Genomic DNA, 12,257 nt, shown 5'->3' with positions numbered 1-12,257 from the left:
AGCTGAGAGGAGGGGCGTGGACAAGGTCAGAATAATGTTCGACGGTTACTTTATTCTGAACAATGTCCGAAGAACAAACAACAGGAGGAGGTACATCAAGGAGAGAAAGAGAACTGACAGCAGGAAGAAGGGGTTTGGGAAGAGCGAAGGGGTTCGGGAGGAACAAGACAAGAAGGGGAAGACGACGGTGGGAGCGTAGGAGAGGAGCTTAGATCAATCAAAGGAGTGGAATCATCAAGAAGGGGAGTGACATTGGAGGAAGTGGAGCAAGACGAAAGAGAAGTAGTGCATGGAGAGGGGTCGGAATCAACAGAAGGAGGGAGACAAAGAAGACCGCGAGACCAGACAATCTTGGGCTCGGCGGTGCGCAACCAAGGAAAATCAAGGATAAGTGGTTGATGTGGAGACCTGATCACATCGAACCGAAGGCGTTGCGAGACGTCCCCGAGAATCACCTCGAGTGGAGCAGTCTCGCGGAGGATGGGGCCAGACGACAGCGGCTTACCATCCACGCCTTCCACTGCCAAGGGCGAAGCCTTGGAGCAGGTGGGGACAGAGTGTCGAGCAACAAAGTCCTCGTCGATAAAGTTGCCAGAGGCACCAGAATCGACAAGTCCTTCGCACGACAGAGAATCACCAGAAGGAAGACGAACAGCGACGGGAACAACCAACGAGCAACGACGAACAGACGAAACACAAGACTTTGGTTCGGTACCAGCTTCGGCACCAGGGTTGCGGCTAGCACAGACAGTTAACTTTGCCGAGGGTTGGCAGGACAGCTCAGGTATTTGCACCTGTGGATGAGGTGCAGTTCCCAGTGTAGGAGATGGTATCTCCGACGCTGTGCTGCGCGTACTGCGCGTACTGCGCGGCGCAGTGGGTCGTGACCTGTGCTGCGCTTTGCGTTTTCACGCACCGCAGGCAGGCCACCGCAGGGTATACCTGCGGGTTGCCCCCGTTCCCCCCGTTTGTCTGGAGTTCGGTTTTATCGTGAATAAACGTAAGTGCTCCCCGAGCTCACCCGTCCGCTAGAGTAGCCTAGCACCGCCCTGTTCTGCCCCGTCCTGTCTTGTCTTGTACCCCCTCCCTCCCCGTCTTGCCCCAACGTCCCAGTAGTGGACGTTACATGGTAGCATCGGAAATCCTCGTCTTGTTTTCGTCCTGTTTGTCCTCTTTCTAGATCCTCAAGCTGGATCCCGCCTCTCTTGCCGACCGACTCTCCTCTCTGTCCCTGGAGCCTGCCCCTGCCATGAGCAACCCCCGCCCACTTCCGGAAGCCTTCCTCAAGACCTTCCGTGCCCCAGTGTTTACTGGGAAGAGCCGCTCCTCCTCGGTGGAGGACTGGCTGCAGCAACTCGAGGACTACCTCGATGCTGCCCAAGTCGCCCCCACCCACCACATCGTCGCCGCCAAGCTCTGCTTAAAGGACCAGGCGTACCGTTGGTACCGCCGCCAAGGGTTCGACGAGCAGAGCGAAGGTGTGTTTGACGACTTCAAGGACCGCCTCCGTCGCCGCTTCGGCAGCCCCAATGCTGAACTCATTGCCCGTGACAAGCTATACTCTCTCGTGCAGCGTGGTTCTGTGACCCGCTACATCGAGGAGTTTGAAGACCTCTCCTCCCAGATTGAGGAGCTGGGCTCTGCTGATGCGATGTACCTCTTCCAGAAGGGCCTCAAGCCCAAGATCAGAGAGTACATCGCCAGCAACCCTGATGCCCGCAAGTCCCTGGACGTGATGATGGACGTTGCCGAGAACCTCGACAACGTCCAGTACCATGGCCGCCAGTTCTACCCGCAGCTGGCAGGCGGCCATCGGTCTCATCACGTCCCAGCCCGTCCGCCTCGCCCGGCCCCGCCCGCAAGACCCATGCCTGAGCCCATGGACGTTGACGTCAACGCCATGGAGGCTCGTGGCCCTCCCCGCTCCCGGTTCCAGCAAGCTGCCACTGTCTCCCCCAAGGACAGACAGAAGCAGGAGGACCTCCGCCATGGTTCCTGCTTCTTCTGTCACCGACCGGGACACCAGGCCAAGGAGTGCCCCATGAAGTCGGGAAACGGCCGACCCTACTAGGTGGCTCTGGAGCCCTAGTAGGAGACCAACGCCGTGGATTGCTCAATGCAGTCCACGCGTCTCCAGAGGAAGTTCACCTCGCCCCCTCCCCCGAAGGAGAAACAAACCAAGTGTTGTGCGTCGTGCGAGAGGTGCATGGTGGCGCAAGCCGCCTGCCTCTCCACGAACGTGAAGAGAAAACCAAAATTGAAAACCAAAACAAAAAAGAAAATCAAGAACCCTTGAGGGACAGGACCGCCTGTGCCCTCACCCCTGTCAAGTCGTGTGTGTCGGATGCTTCCGACATGTGTCCGCAAGCCGTGGACGTCGTGTGCAATGGCGTGCTGACGCCGCAGGCCCCCGCAATGGCCGAACCCTATCCAAAATGTCCGAGTGGCCGTGATGAAGCCAACCAAGACCAAGTGTCGCCCGTTCCCCCAAGTCAAGTCATGGTGCAGGAGGCTGTGCAGGAGGACCATGAAGAGTCCCTGCTGTACCTCCCTGCCACCGTCCAAGGTCACACCGTCCGAATGATGGTGGACTCTGGAGCAAGCTGCAACTTTGTCAGCAGACGCTTGCTCCAGGAGCTCAACATACATGCAACCAAGAAGAAGTCGCCGATGAGTGTGGCGCTTGCAGACGATCGTGTGCAGCAGTGCACACACCAAGTGGTCCTGCGAGTGGCCCTCCATCCCAAGTACCATCCTGTCCTGTTGTTCCAAGTGATCGACACCAAGTTCGATGCCATCCTCGGCATGAGCTGGCTTGCTCGTGCCGAGCCGACTCCAGTCGTCGACTGGAAAGGCCGCACTGTCCGTGTTGGCCCTGACATTGTCCTGCAGGGCATGGCCTCACCCAACATGCCACCTCTCCTCTCAGCCATGCAATTCAAGAGGCTGATCAAGAAGGACACGTCGTTCCTCTGTGTCGTGCGTGAGGTCGACGACACCGACCAAGCCGGTCCCGGTCCCCCGCCTGTGGTGACCAAGCTGCTCGACGAGTACAAGGACGTATTCCCCGACCAGTTGCCACAATGCCTGCCACCCCAACGCACCGTCGATCATCGCATCGACATCGAACCAGGCTCGTCGCCTCCGTCAAGACCGACGTACCAACTGTCGCTGACGGAGATGGACGAACTCAAGCGCCAGTTGGATGACCTCCTCGCCCATGGGTTCATCCGCCCGAGCCAGTCACCGTATGGTGCACCAGTGCTCTTTGTCAAGAAGAAAGAAGGTGATCTCAGGATGTGCGTCGACTATCGCGCACTAAACAAACAGACCATCAAGAACACCTACCCGTTGCCCAGGATCGACGAGTTGATGGATCGTCTGAGTGGAGCAAAGGTCTTTAGCAAGATAGACCTCCGCTCAGGCTACCATCAGATCCGCATCCACGAGGATGATGTCCACAAGACCGCCTTCAGGACTCGCTACGGACTGTACGAGTTCCTAGTGCTGCCGTTCGGATTGACGAACGCACCTGCCACGTTCATGCAGCTGATGAACGATGTGTTCCGCCAAGAGCTCGACAACTCTGTCATCGTGTACCTGGATGATATCCTTGTGTACAGCAAGGATGAAGCGACCCATGAAGGTCATGTCGCCCGCGTGCTGGCCAAGCTACGCGAGCACAAGTTGTATGCCAAACTGTCCAAGTGTGAGTTCTTCAAGAATCAAGTCCCGTTCCTGGGACACGTTGTCTCAGGAAGAGGAATCGAAGTCGACCCCGCCAAGGTCAAGTCTGTGGTCGAGTGGCCGCCGCTCGCATGCGTCTCTGACGTGCAGTCGTTTCTCGGTCTCGTCAACTACTACCGCCGATTCATCCCCGATCTGGCGCGCACTGCCGGTCCACTCACAGACCTACTCCGCAAAGAGTGCCCCTTCGTGTGGGACCACCCACAACGCCAAGCGTTCGAGACCCTCAAGCACGCCTTGACGAACGCTCCTGTCCTCGCTGTGTTCGACCCGAACACGGATGTCTCCGTGCACACCGACGCCTCCGACTTTGCGGTGGGAGCTGTTTTGATGCAGGAGGGAAGGCCCGTTGCCTTCGAGTCGCGCAAACTGTCCCAACACGAGATCAACTATCCCGTGCACGAGAAGGAGCAGCTTGCGATCATCTACGCGCTGCAGAAGTTCCGAGTGTACCTCCACGGTACCGCCAAGCCCTTCAAGATTGTGACGGACCACCAGTCACTGCGTTACCTCGACACCAAGAAGAACCTGAGCCGACGCCAAGCGCGATGGATGGAGTTCCTCGCCGAGTACAACTACGAGGTTGTATACCAGAAAGGCAAACTCAATGTGGTGCCTGACGCACTGTCCCGACGCCCCGACTACCAATTGGCGTCACTGTACGAGTCGACTGTCAGTGTCGACAACACGATGCTGGATGTTGTCCGAGACAACATCGCCAACGACAAACAGTTCGGAGAACTGTTCCGAAAGGTGTCTAAGCTCCCCAAGGACGACGAATCATCCGAGTACACAGTGCGTGATGGCCTGCTCCTCCTGAAGAAGGACAGCCGTGTCTGTGTGCCGGACATTCCGTCGTTGAAGACCAAGTTGCTCCAAGAGGTCCACGACTCGCCCCTCGCTGGACACTTTGGAGTCGAGAAGACATACGACCGACTGGCCAAAGTCGCATACTGGCCTGGAATGAAGCGCACCGTCGAGAAGTACATCGAGTCCTGCCATACCTGCAAGATGGTCAAGTCACGCACGACCCGAGAGCAAGGATTGCTGCAACCCCTGCCTGTTCCCGACCGCCCCTGGACCAGCATGTCCATGGATCTCATCACGCATCTACCGACGACCAAGTTGGACCACGATGCAATCGCTGTCTTTGTCGACAGGTTCAGCAAGATGGCACACTTTGTGCCGTGCCAGACGACATGCTCCGCGCCTGACCTTGCACTGCTGTTCTTCAAGCATGTGTTCAAGCACCACGGCCTCCCAAAGTCCATCGTCAGTGATCGAGACCCCCGATTCACCTCCTTGTTTTGGACAAGTCTGTTCGACCATCTCGGCACCAAGCTGAACATGTCAACCTCGCACCACCAACAAACGGATGGACAGTCCGAGCGGACGATCCGCACCCTCGAGCAATACCTGAGGACATACGCCTCGACCAGCCAAGACGACTGGGACATACAGCTGAGTCATGCAGAGTTTGCATACAACACCGCCAAGTCGAGCACAACTGGCTTGAGCCCCTTTGAGGCGCTCTACGGATTCCAGCCTGATGTTCCCACCTCCTTGACACTGACCGAGTCCACGGCTGGATTGCCTCCCAAACCAAGTGCCTTTGTCAAAGATCATCAAGTCCGACACAAGATGATCGCCGACGCGCTCACGGATGCGCAACAAGTGATGGCGAAGTACTACGACCGCCGACACCAGGATGTCTCCTTTGAAGTTGGAGACCTTGTCTACCTGGACGCCGACAACATCAAGGTCCCCGAAGCCCAGTCAAAGAAGTTGTTGCCCAAGTACCGAGGACCGTTCAAGATAGCGGCCCGACCCAGTCCCCTCAACTACCTGTTGGACTTGCCACCTGGAAGCAAGCTCCATCCTGTCTTCCATGTGTCCAAGCTGCGTCGCCACACGACCCGCAGTCCAGCACAGTTCCCCGACGCCGACGAAGGTGTCCCGGACGACGCACCACTGGAAGACGACCTCGGACAATACTATACTCAAGAATATGAAGTCGAAAGGATCGTGAGGCACAAGAAAGTGGCTGATGGGTCACTTCGGTTTTATGTCAAGTGGGTTGGTTACCCACACTCGGGCAACACATGGCAAACACTGGAGGACTTGTCCCATGCACCCGAGGAGCTGAGTAAATACGGTAAACACCTCGAGGAGCCCCAAATAAAGAGCACACGCAGGGCTCCTCGCAGGAAGCCTTCTTAAGTGTGGGAGTGTAGGAGATGGTATCTCCGACGCTGTGCTGCGCGTACTGCGCGTACTGCGCGGCGCAGTGGGTCGTGACCTGTGCTGCGCTTTGCGTTTTCACGCACCGCAGGCAGGCCACCGCAGGGTATACCTGCGGGTTGCCCCCGTTCCCCCCGTTTGTCTGGAGTTCGGTTTTATCGTGAATAAACGTAAGTGCTCCCCGAGCTCACCCGTCCGCTAGAGTAGCCTAGCACCGCCCTGTTCTGCCCCGTCCTGTCTTGTCTTGTACCCCCTCCCTCCCCGTCTTGCCCCAACGTCCCAGTAGTGGACGTTACAGAGAGTGTCCGCCGGTCCAGAGGCAAGGCGAAGCTGTCCGCACATCACTGCTTCCCCAGTACTTACCAAAGGCACCTTACCAATGTCTTCACTTTCGGAAGGCGGTGGGCACGGCTCCGGTTCAAGGCCTTCACTTAGAACCGGGCCTGGTCGTTTCCCGAACTGAAGTCTTGCACTTCTCCATCTTCGTAAACGATGGTGCGGATGATCCTCGGGCCGGGAGGTCCAGGGGGCGGTCCGGTAGCTCTGGTAGATCCAAACTTGACGGGGCAGTTTCGTACCAAGTGGCCCTTCTTGCCACAGTACAGGCAGAGTCCAAAGCGGCGGCGGCGTTGTTTCTCCTCGGCGGTCAGGGGTCCAGAGACGGCAGAGTCCACTTGCATGGGCTCGGAAACAATGTAGGAGGGGTGCGGCGGAGCGAGGACGGGCGCGGGAGCGATGGCGGGAACGGCAGCGGAGGCGGAACCAAAGGCGAACTGGGAAGACCGGTAGCGGGCAGGCGTGCTTCGGCGCTCTTGACGGCGCTCGCGGATTCGTGCATCGAGCTCGTTACAAAGCTCGATGTACTCCTCCAGATCTCGTGGCAGAGGGCGAACTCGCGAAAGTTCGTCTCTGACATCATCCGACAAGCCAAGTCGGAAGAACGAGATCTTTGCACCGTCGTTCCAAGTCGTATCGGCGGCAATACGAAGGAACTCGGATGCATAGACTGCGCACGGGCGGTTGCCCTGAGACAGTGTGGTGATCACTGACTCGGCAGTCCTGGCCCGATCAGGGTCGTCAAACACTTTGGAAAAGCGTTCTAGGAAATCGCCAAAAGAGTTGAGTCGGGGATCACCCATCTCAAGCATCGGAGTCGCCCACTGGAGAGCCGGTCCAGTGAGCAGACTAATGACGAATCCGACCTTAATCGGGTCAGCAGGGAACCGGTGGGGCTGCATTCGTATATACAGTTTGCACTGATTTACGAATGCCCGGAACCCTTGCCGGTTACCGTCGTAACGGTCCGGCATCTGCACGCTGTACCCAGCGGCAGGAGCATCGCGAGCTGTCCGGAGCTCGGCGAGCTCGGCCTCCAAGGCACGGAGGCGGTCCACGAGGGCAGGATCCATGGCGGGACTGGGACTGGGACTGGGAAAAAAAAAAAAAAAGCGAGGAGGTTCAAGAACAGGAGAGCGAAGAGGGCTCAGACACAAGTGTGCTTGAGGTTCGGACAGGACTAGGAAAGGGGCGGGGCTAGGAGCGGAAGATACCAAGCAGGTGGTATCAGTAGAAGAGAGTTCGAACAAAGTGTAAGGAGTGAACAAGCGCAAGGACGAAGACCAAGTGCTTGGTATGAGCTTTATTAGCTTTTAGCCCCGAACACCAAAGAACAAGTTTTGTTCGAACTGGTGTTCAACATAGGCTCAGACATGCAGGGCTATTTATAGACCGGGAGAAGGTCGAGGGGCAAAAGTGGGCGAGAAGGGTGGAGCATCACAGAGAAGCGAGAAGGGGGTGCGAGAGTGGCTGGTGTGCAAGCGAGAGAGGCTTGGCACAGCCCGGGGACATGTGCCGAGCGGTGGGGGAGGCAGGAAACCAGTAGACGCGGGTGGCAACGGCGCGTGCTCATGCATGGGGGCAAACAAACACGTGGGGACTCATGATTGGTGCGGAGGGCGAGAGCATGCGGGACAATCTCATTGGTCCGTTGTGATGCTGGTCATCACATCCACTCACAGACCTACTCCGCAAAGAGTGCCCCTTCGTGTGGGACCACCCACAACGCCAAGCGTTCGAGACCCTCAAGCACGCCTTGACGAACGCTCCTGTCCTCGCTGTGTTCGACCCGAACACGGATGTCTCCGTGCACACCGACGCCTCCGACTTTGCGGTGGGAGCTGTTTTGATGCAGGAGGGAAGGCCCGTTGCCTTCGAGTCGCGCAAACTGTCCCAACACGAGATCAACTATCCCGTGCACGAGAAGGAGCAGCTTGCGATCATCTACGCGCTGCAGAAGTTCCGAGTGTACCTCCACGGTACCGCCAAGCCCTTCAAGATTGTGACGGACCACCAGTCACTGCGTTACCTCGACACCAAGAAGAACCTGAGCCGACGCCAAGCGCGATGGATGGAGTTCCTCGCCGAGTACAACTACGAGGTTGTATACCAGAAAGGCAAACTCAATGTGGTGCCTGACGCACTGTCCCGACGCCCCGACTACCAATTGGCGTCACTGTACGAGTCGACTGTCAGTGTCGACAACACGATGCTGGATGTTGTCCGAGACAACATCGCCAACGACAAACAGTTCGGAGAACTGTTCCGAAAGGTGTCTAAGCTCCCCAAGGACGACGAATCATCCGAGTACACAGTGCGTGATGGCCTGCTCCTCCTGAAGAAGGACAGCCGTGTCTGTGTGCCGGACATTCCGTCGTTGAAGACCAAGTTGCTCCAAGAGGTCCACGACTCGCCCCTCGCTGGACACTTTGGAGTCGAGAAGACATACGACCGACTGGCCAAAGTCGCATACTGGCCTGGAATGAAGCGCACCGTCGAGAAGTACATCGAGTCCTGCCATACCTGCAAGATGGTCAAGTCACGCACGACCCGAGAGCAAGGATTGCTGCAACCCCTGCCTGTTCCCGACCGCCCCTGGACCAGCATGTCCATGGATCTCATCACGCATCTACCGACGACCAAGTTGGACCACGATGCAATCGCTGTCTTTGTCGACAGGTTCAGCAAGATGGCACACTTTGTGCCGTGCCAGACGACATGCTCCGCGCCTGACCTTGCACTGCTGTTCTTCAAGCATGTGTTCAAGCACCACGGCCTCCCAAAGTCCATCGTCAGTGATCGAGACCCCCGATTCACCTCCTTGTTTTGGACAAGTCTGTTCGACCATCTCGGCACCAAGCTGAACATGTCAACCTCGCACCACCAACAAACGGATGGACAGTCCGAGCGGACGATCCGCACCCTCGAGCAATACCTGAGGACATACGCCTCGACCAGCCAAGACGACTGGGACATACAGCTGAGTCATGCAGAGTTTGCATACAACACCGCCAAGTCGAGCACAACTGGCTTGAGCCCCTTTGAGGCGCTCTACGGATTCCAGCCTGATGTTCCCACCTCCTTGACACTGACCGAGTCCACGGCTGGATTGCCTCCCAAACCAAGTGCCTTTGTCAAAGATCATCAAGTCCGACACAAGATGATCGCCGACGCGCTCACGGATGCGCAACAAGTGATGGCGAAGTACTACGACCGCCGACACCAGGATGTCTCCTTTGAAGTTGGAGACCTTGTCTACCTGGACGCCGACAACATCAAGGTCCCCGAAGCCCAGTCAAAGAAGTTGTTGCCCAAGTACCGAGGACCGTTCAAGATAGCGGCCCGACCCAGTCCCCTCAACTACCTGTTGGACTTGCCACCTGGAAGCAAGCTCCATCCTGTCTTCCATGTGTCCAAGCTGCGTCGCCACACGACCCGCAGTCCAGCACAGTTCCCCGACGCCGACGAAGGTGTCCCGGACGACGCACCACTGGAAGACGACCTCGGACAATACTATACTCAAGAATATGAAGTCGAAAGGATCGTGAGGCACAAGAAAGTGGCTGATGGGTCACTTCGGTTTTATGTCAAGTGGGTTGGTTACCCACACTCGGGCAACACATGGCAAACACTGGAGGACTTGTCCCATGCACCCGAGGAGCTGAGTAAATACGGTAAACACCTCGAGGAGCCCCAAATAAAGAGCACACGCAGGGCTCCTCGCAGGAAGCCTTCTTAAGTGTGGGAGTGTAGGAGATGGTATCTCCGACGCTGTGCTGCGCGTACTGCGCGTACTGCGCGGCGCAGTGGGTCGTGACCTGTGCTGCGCTTTGCGTTTTCACGCACCGCAGGCAGGCCACCGCAGGGTATACCTGCGGGTTGCCCCCGTTCCCCCCGTTTGTCTGGAGTTCGGTTTTATCGTGAATAAACGTAAGTGCTCCCCGAGCTCACCCGTCCGCTAGAGTAGCCTAGCACCGCCCTGTTCTGCCCCGTCCTGTCTTGTCTTGTACCCCCTCCCTCCCCGTCTTGCCCCAACGTCCCAGTAGTGGACGTTACACAGTCGCTGGCATGGTCCTGCGAGAGCAGATAGATCAACTGTCTTCTTGATGTGCACACTCGAGCGGTCATCATAGCTCACCCCAGGGTTCGCCGTGGTCCCATTATGCCTCTTTTTTTGCAGGCAAGATCAAGACCCTCAAGCACCACAAGAAGGACATCACCGAGGCCAACAAGGGAATGGAGTGCGGTATCGCAATTGAGGGCTTTGAGGATCTGCAAGTCGGCGATGTGATTCAATCGTTTGTGCGCATTGAGACCCGGCGCAAGTCGCTATAGCCCTGGTTTGACCCGTCGCCTTGGCCCATGGGAGCCGAGATATGCAATGCGAATACAGTTATTCGATACTGCCATGGCAGAGATTTGTTCATCCATGATGTACACGCCTATCCATCGCTTGCACCAAAGATGATGACGATGACCCAGAACACTCGGCAGATACAGCCCGCTCGTGGTGCATCACACAAGCACGCTGCTCCATTTCTCTTCCTCGTGCAAGGACTATATTTCGTCGCATCGCATCGCACCACACCCAGAACGATCCGTATCCGACCCAGCCCAAATCAACTTGACCCATTGGCGTGGATCTCACAGAGATCTACTGGGCTTCGGACTCGATGATGAATCTGTGCACCCTCTCCAGGAACAGGTCCGTCTTGAGCATGTCATCGTGGGTGCCCGTCAGACTCGTGTCTAACTGTGCATCAGGATCCATGCGCTGCAGGTGGCGATGGTAGTCGATGCTCTGGTCGAGATCGACGAGCTCGTCATCGGTGCTGTGGATAACCAGGTATTTTGTGAGCGGATAGCCCTCGGACGGCAGGGTGTAGAACTGAGGCGATCCCTTCTTCCAGACCTCGACGTCGCTGGTGAAGGCCATGTCGATAAAGTCAATGTAGCTCGGCCAGCGGGCGATCAGCGCCGGGATGTCGTAGATGCCTTCGACGCCGATGATGCCCTTGACCGACGACCACAGGGCCTTGCCCCCCAGCGACTCGAGAAAGTGAGGATCGAGGTGCAGGAGCCCGGTGATCTGACCACCGGCCGAATGGCCGCAGAGGTACAGCTTGGTTGGAGGGGCAAATGCGGCGAACGCTGCGTTGGGCTGCGAGAGCCAGGCGATTGCCTTGGCGCAATCCTCCACATGGACGGGGTGTCGAGGCGACTCTGGGTCGTTTTTGACGCTGAGGCGATAGGTGACGCATGCCGTCGGGATGTTGCGAGACGCAAAGAAGCGCCCAAGGAACTCAAACTGGGACTTGTTGCCGCCACGCCAGGCTCCTCCATGGATGTAGACGAGCCAAGGCCGGACGATGGTATTGGGGGCACTCTCGGCCGAGGCGGGCAGGTACAGGTCCAGCGACTGGCGGGGCAGAGGGCCGTAGGCCAGGTTCTTGAGCTCGGTGACGGCCATGTCGATTGGGCGGACTGGTGGCGGATGGATGATGGGCAGGCAAGCGAAACCCGGAGAAGGCGACGCGCTGGCGAAAGAGGAAGGGCGACGAGGGGACCAAACAACGGATGGTCGGCCGCGAGTGGTTGGAGCGGGCAGGCACGACGATCCGACTGTGGGAGGCGGGCTGAGGGTTGCTGGAGTCAAGTGTGGCATATCGGCTGGCACAGTTTATGCAATAGATCGGGCCTGTGGACGGCTCATAAGAGAAAATATGGTTGGATTGTATTGACGACTGAAGATAACCGAATGACAGCAAGAAACCAAGGCGAAAGAATAGTTGAAAGACAGCCATGTTCAGGGGCGATAGAAACAGAGTCCGAGGAGAGAAAGAAAGAACCAACGAGGTTGAAAGCCATGGTGACGAAGGATGGCAGAGGCGGTGGTGGGCGTGTCATGATCCGGCTGCTCATGAAACTCGACA

The 12,257-nt window shown here is 57.4% G+C and overlaps 1 protein-coding gene across 1 annotated transcript; it reads right to left on the bottom strand.

The window, feature by feature from the left end:
* Positions 1 to 10,764: 10,764 nt before the first annotated feature.
* Positions 10,765 to 11,878, bottom strand: BJ171DRAFT_547278 (Alpha/Beta hydrolase protein). Its single transcript, XM_053113025.1, has one exon. The coding sequence runs from the start codon at positions 11,792 to 11,794 to the stop codon at positions 10,979 to 10,981; it is 816 nt and encodes a 271-aa protein (XP_052961487.1). The 5' UTR covers positions 11,795 to 11,878; the 3' UTR covers positions 10,765 to 10,978.
* Between the last annotated feature and the right edge of the window lie 379 nt (positions 11,879 to 12,257).

This window comes from Polychytrium aggregatum (genome assembly GCF_025602895.1).
Source record: "Polychytrium aggregatum strain JEL109 chromosome Unknown BJ171scaffold_199, whole genome shotgun sequence".
Classification (NCBI taxonomy): Eukaryota; Fungi; Chytridiomycota; class Chytridiomycetes; order Polychytriales; genus Polychytrium; species Polychytrium aggregatum.
The sequence above is the reverse complement of the archived record's forward strand: the minus strand, read 5'-3'. Positions and strand labels throughout refer to the sequence as shown.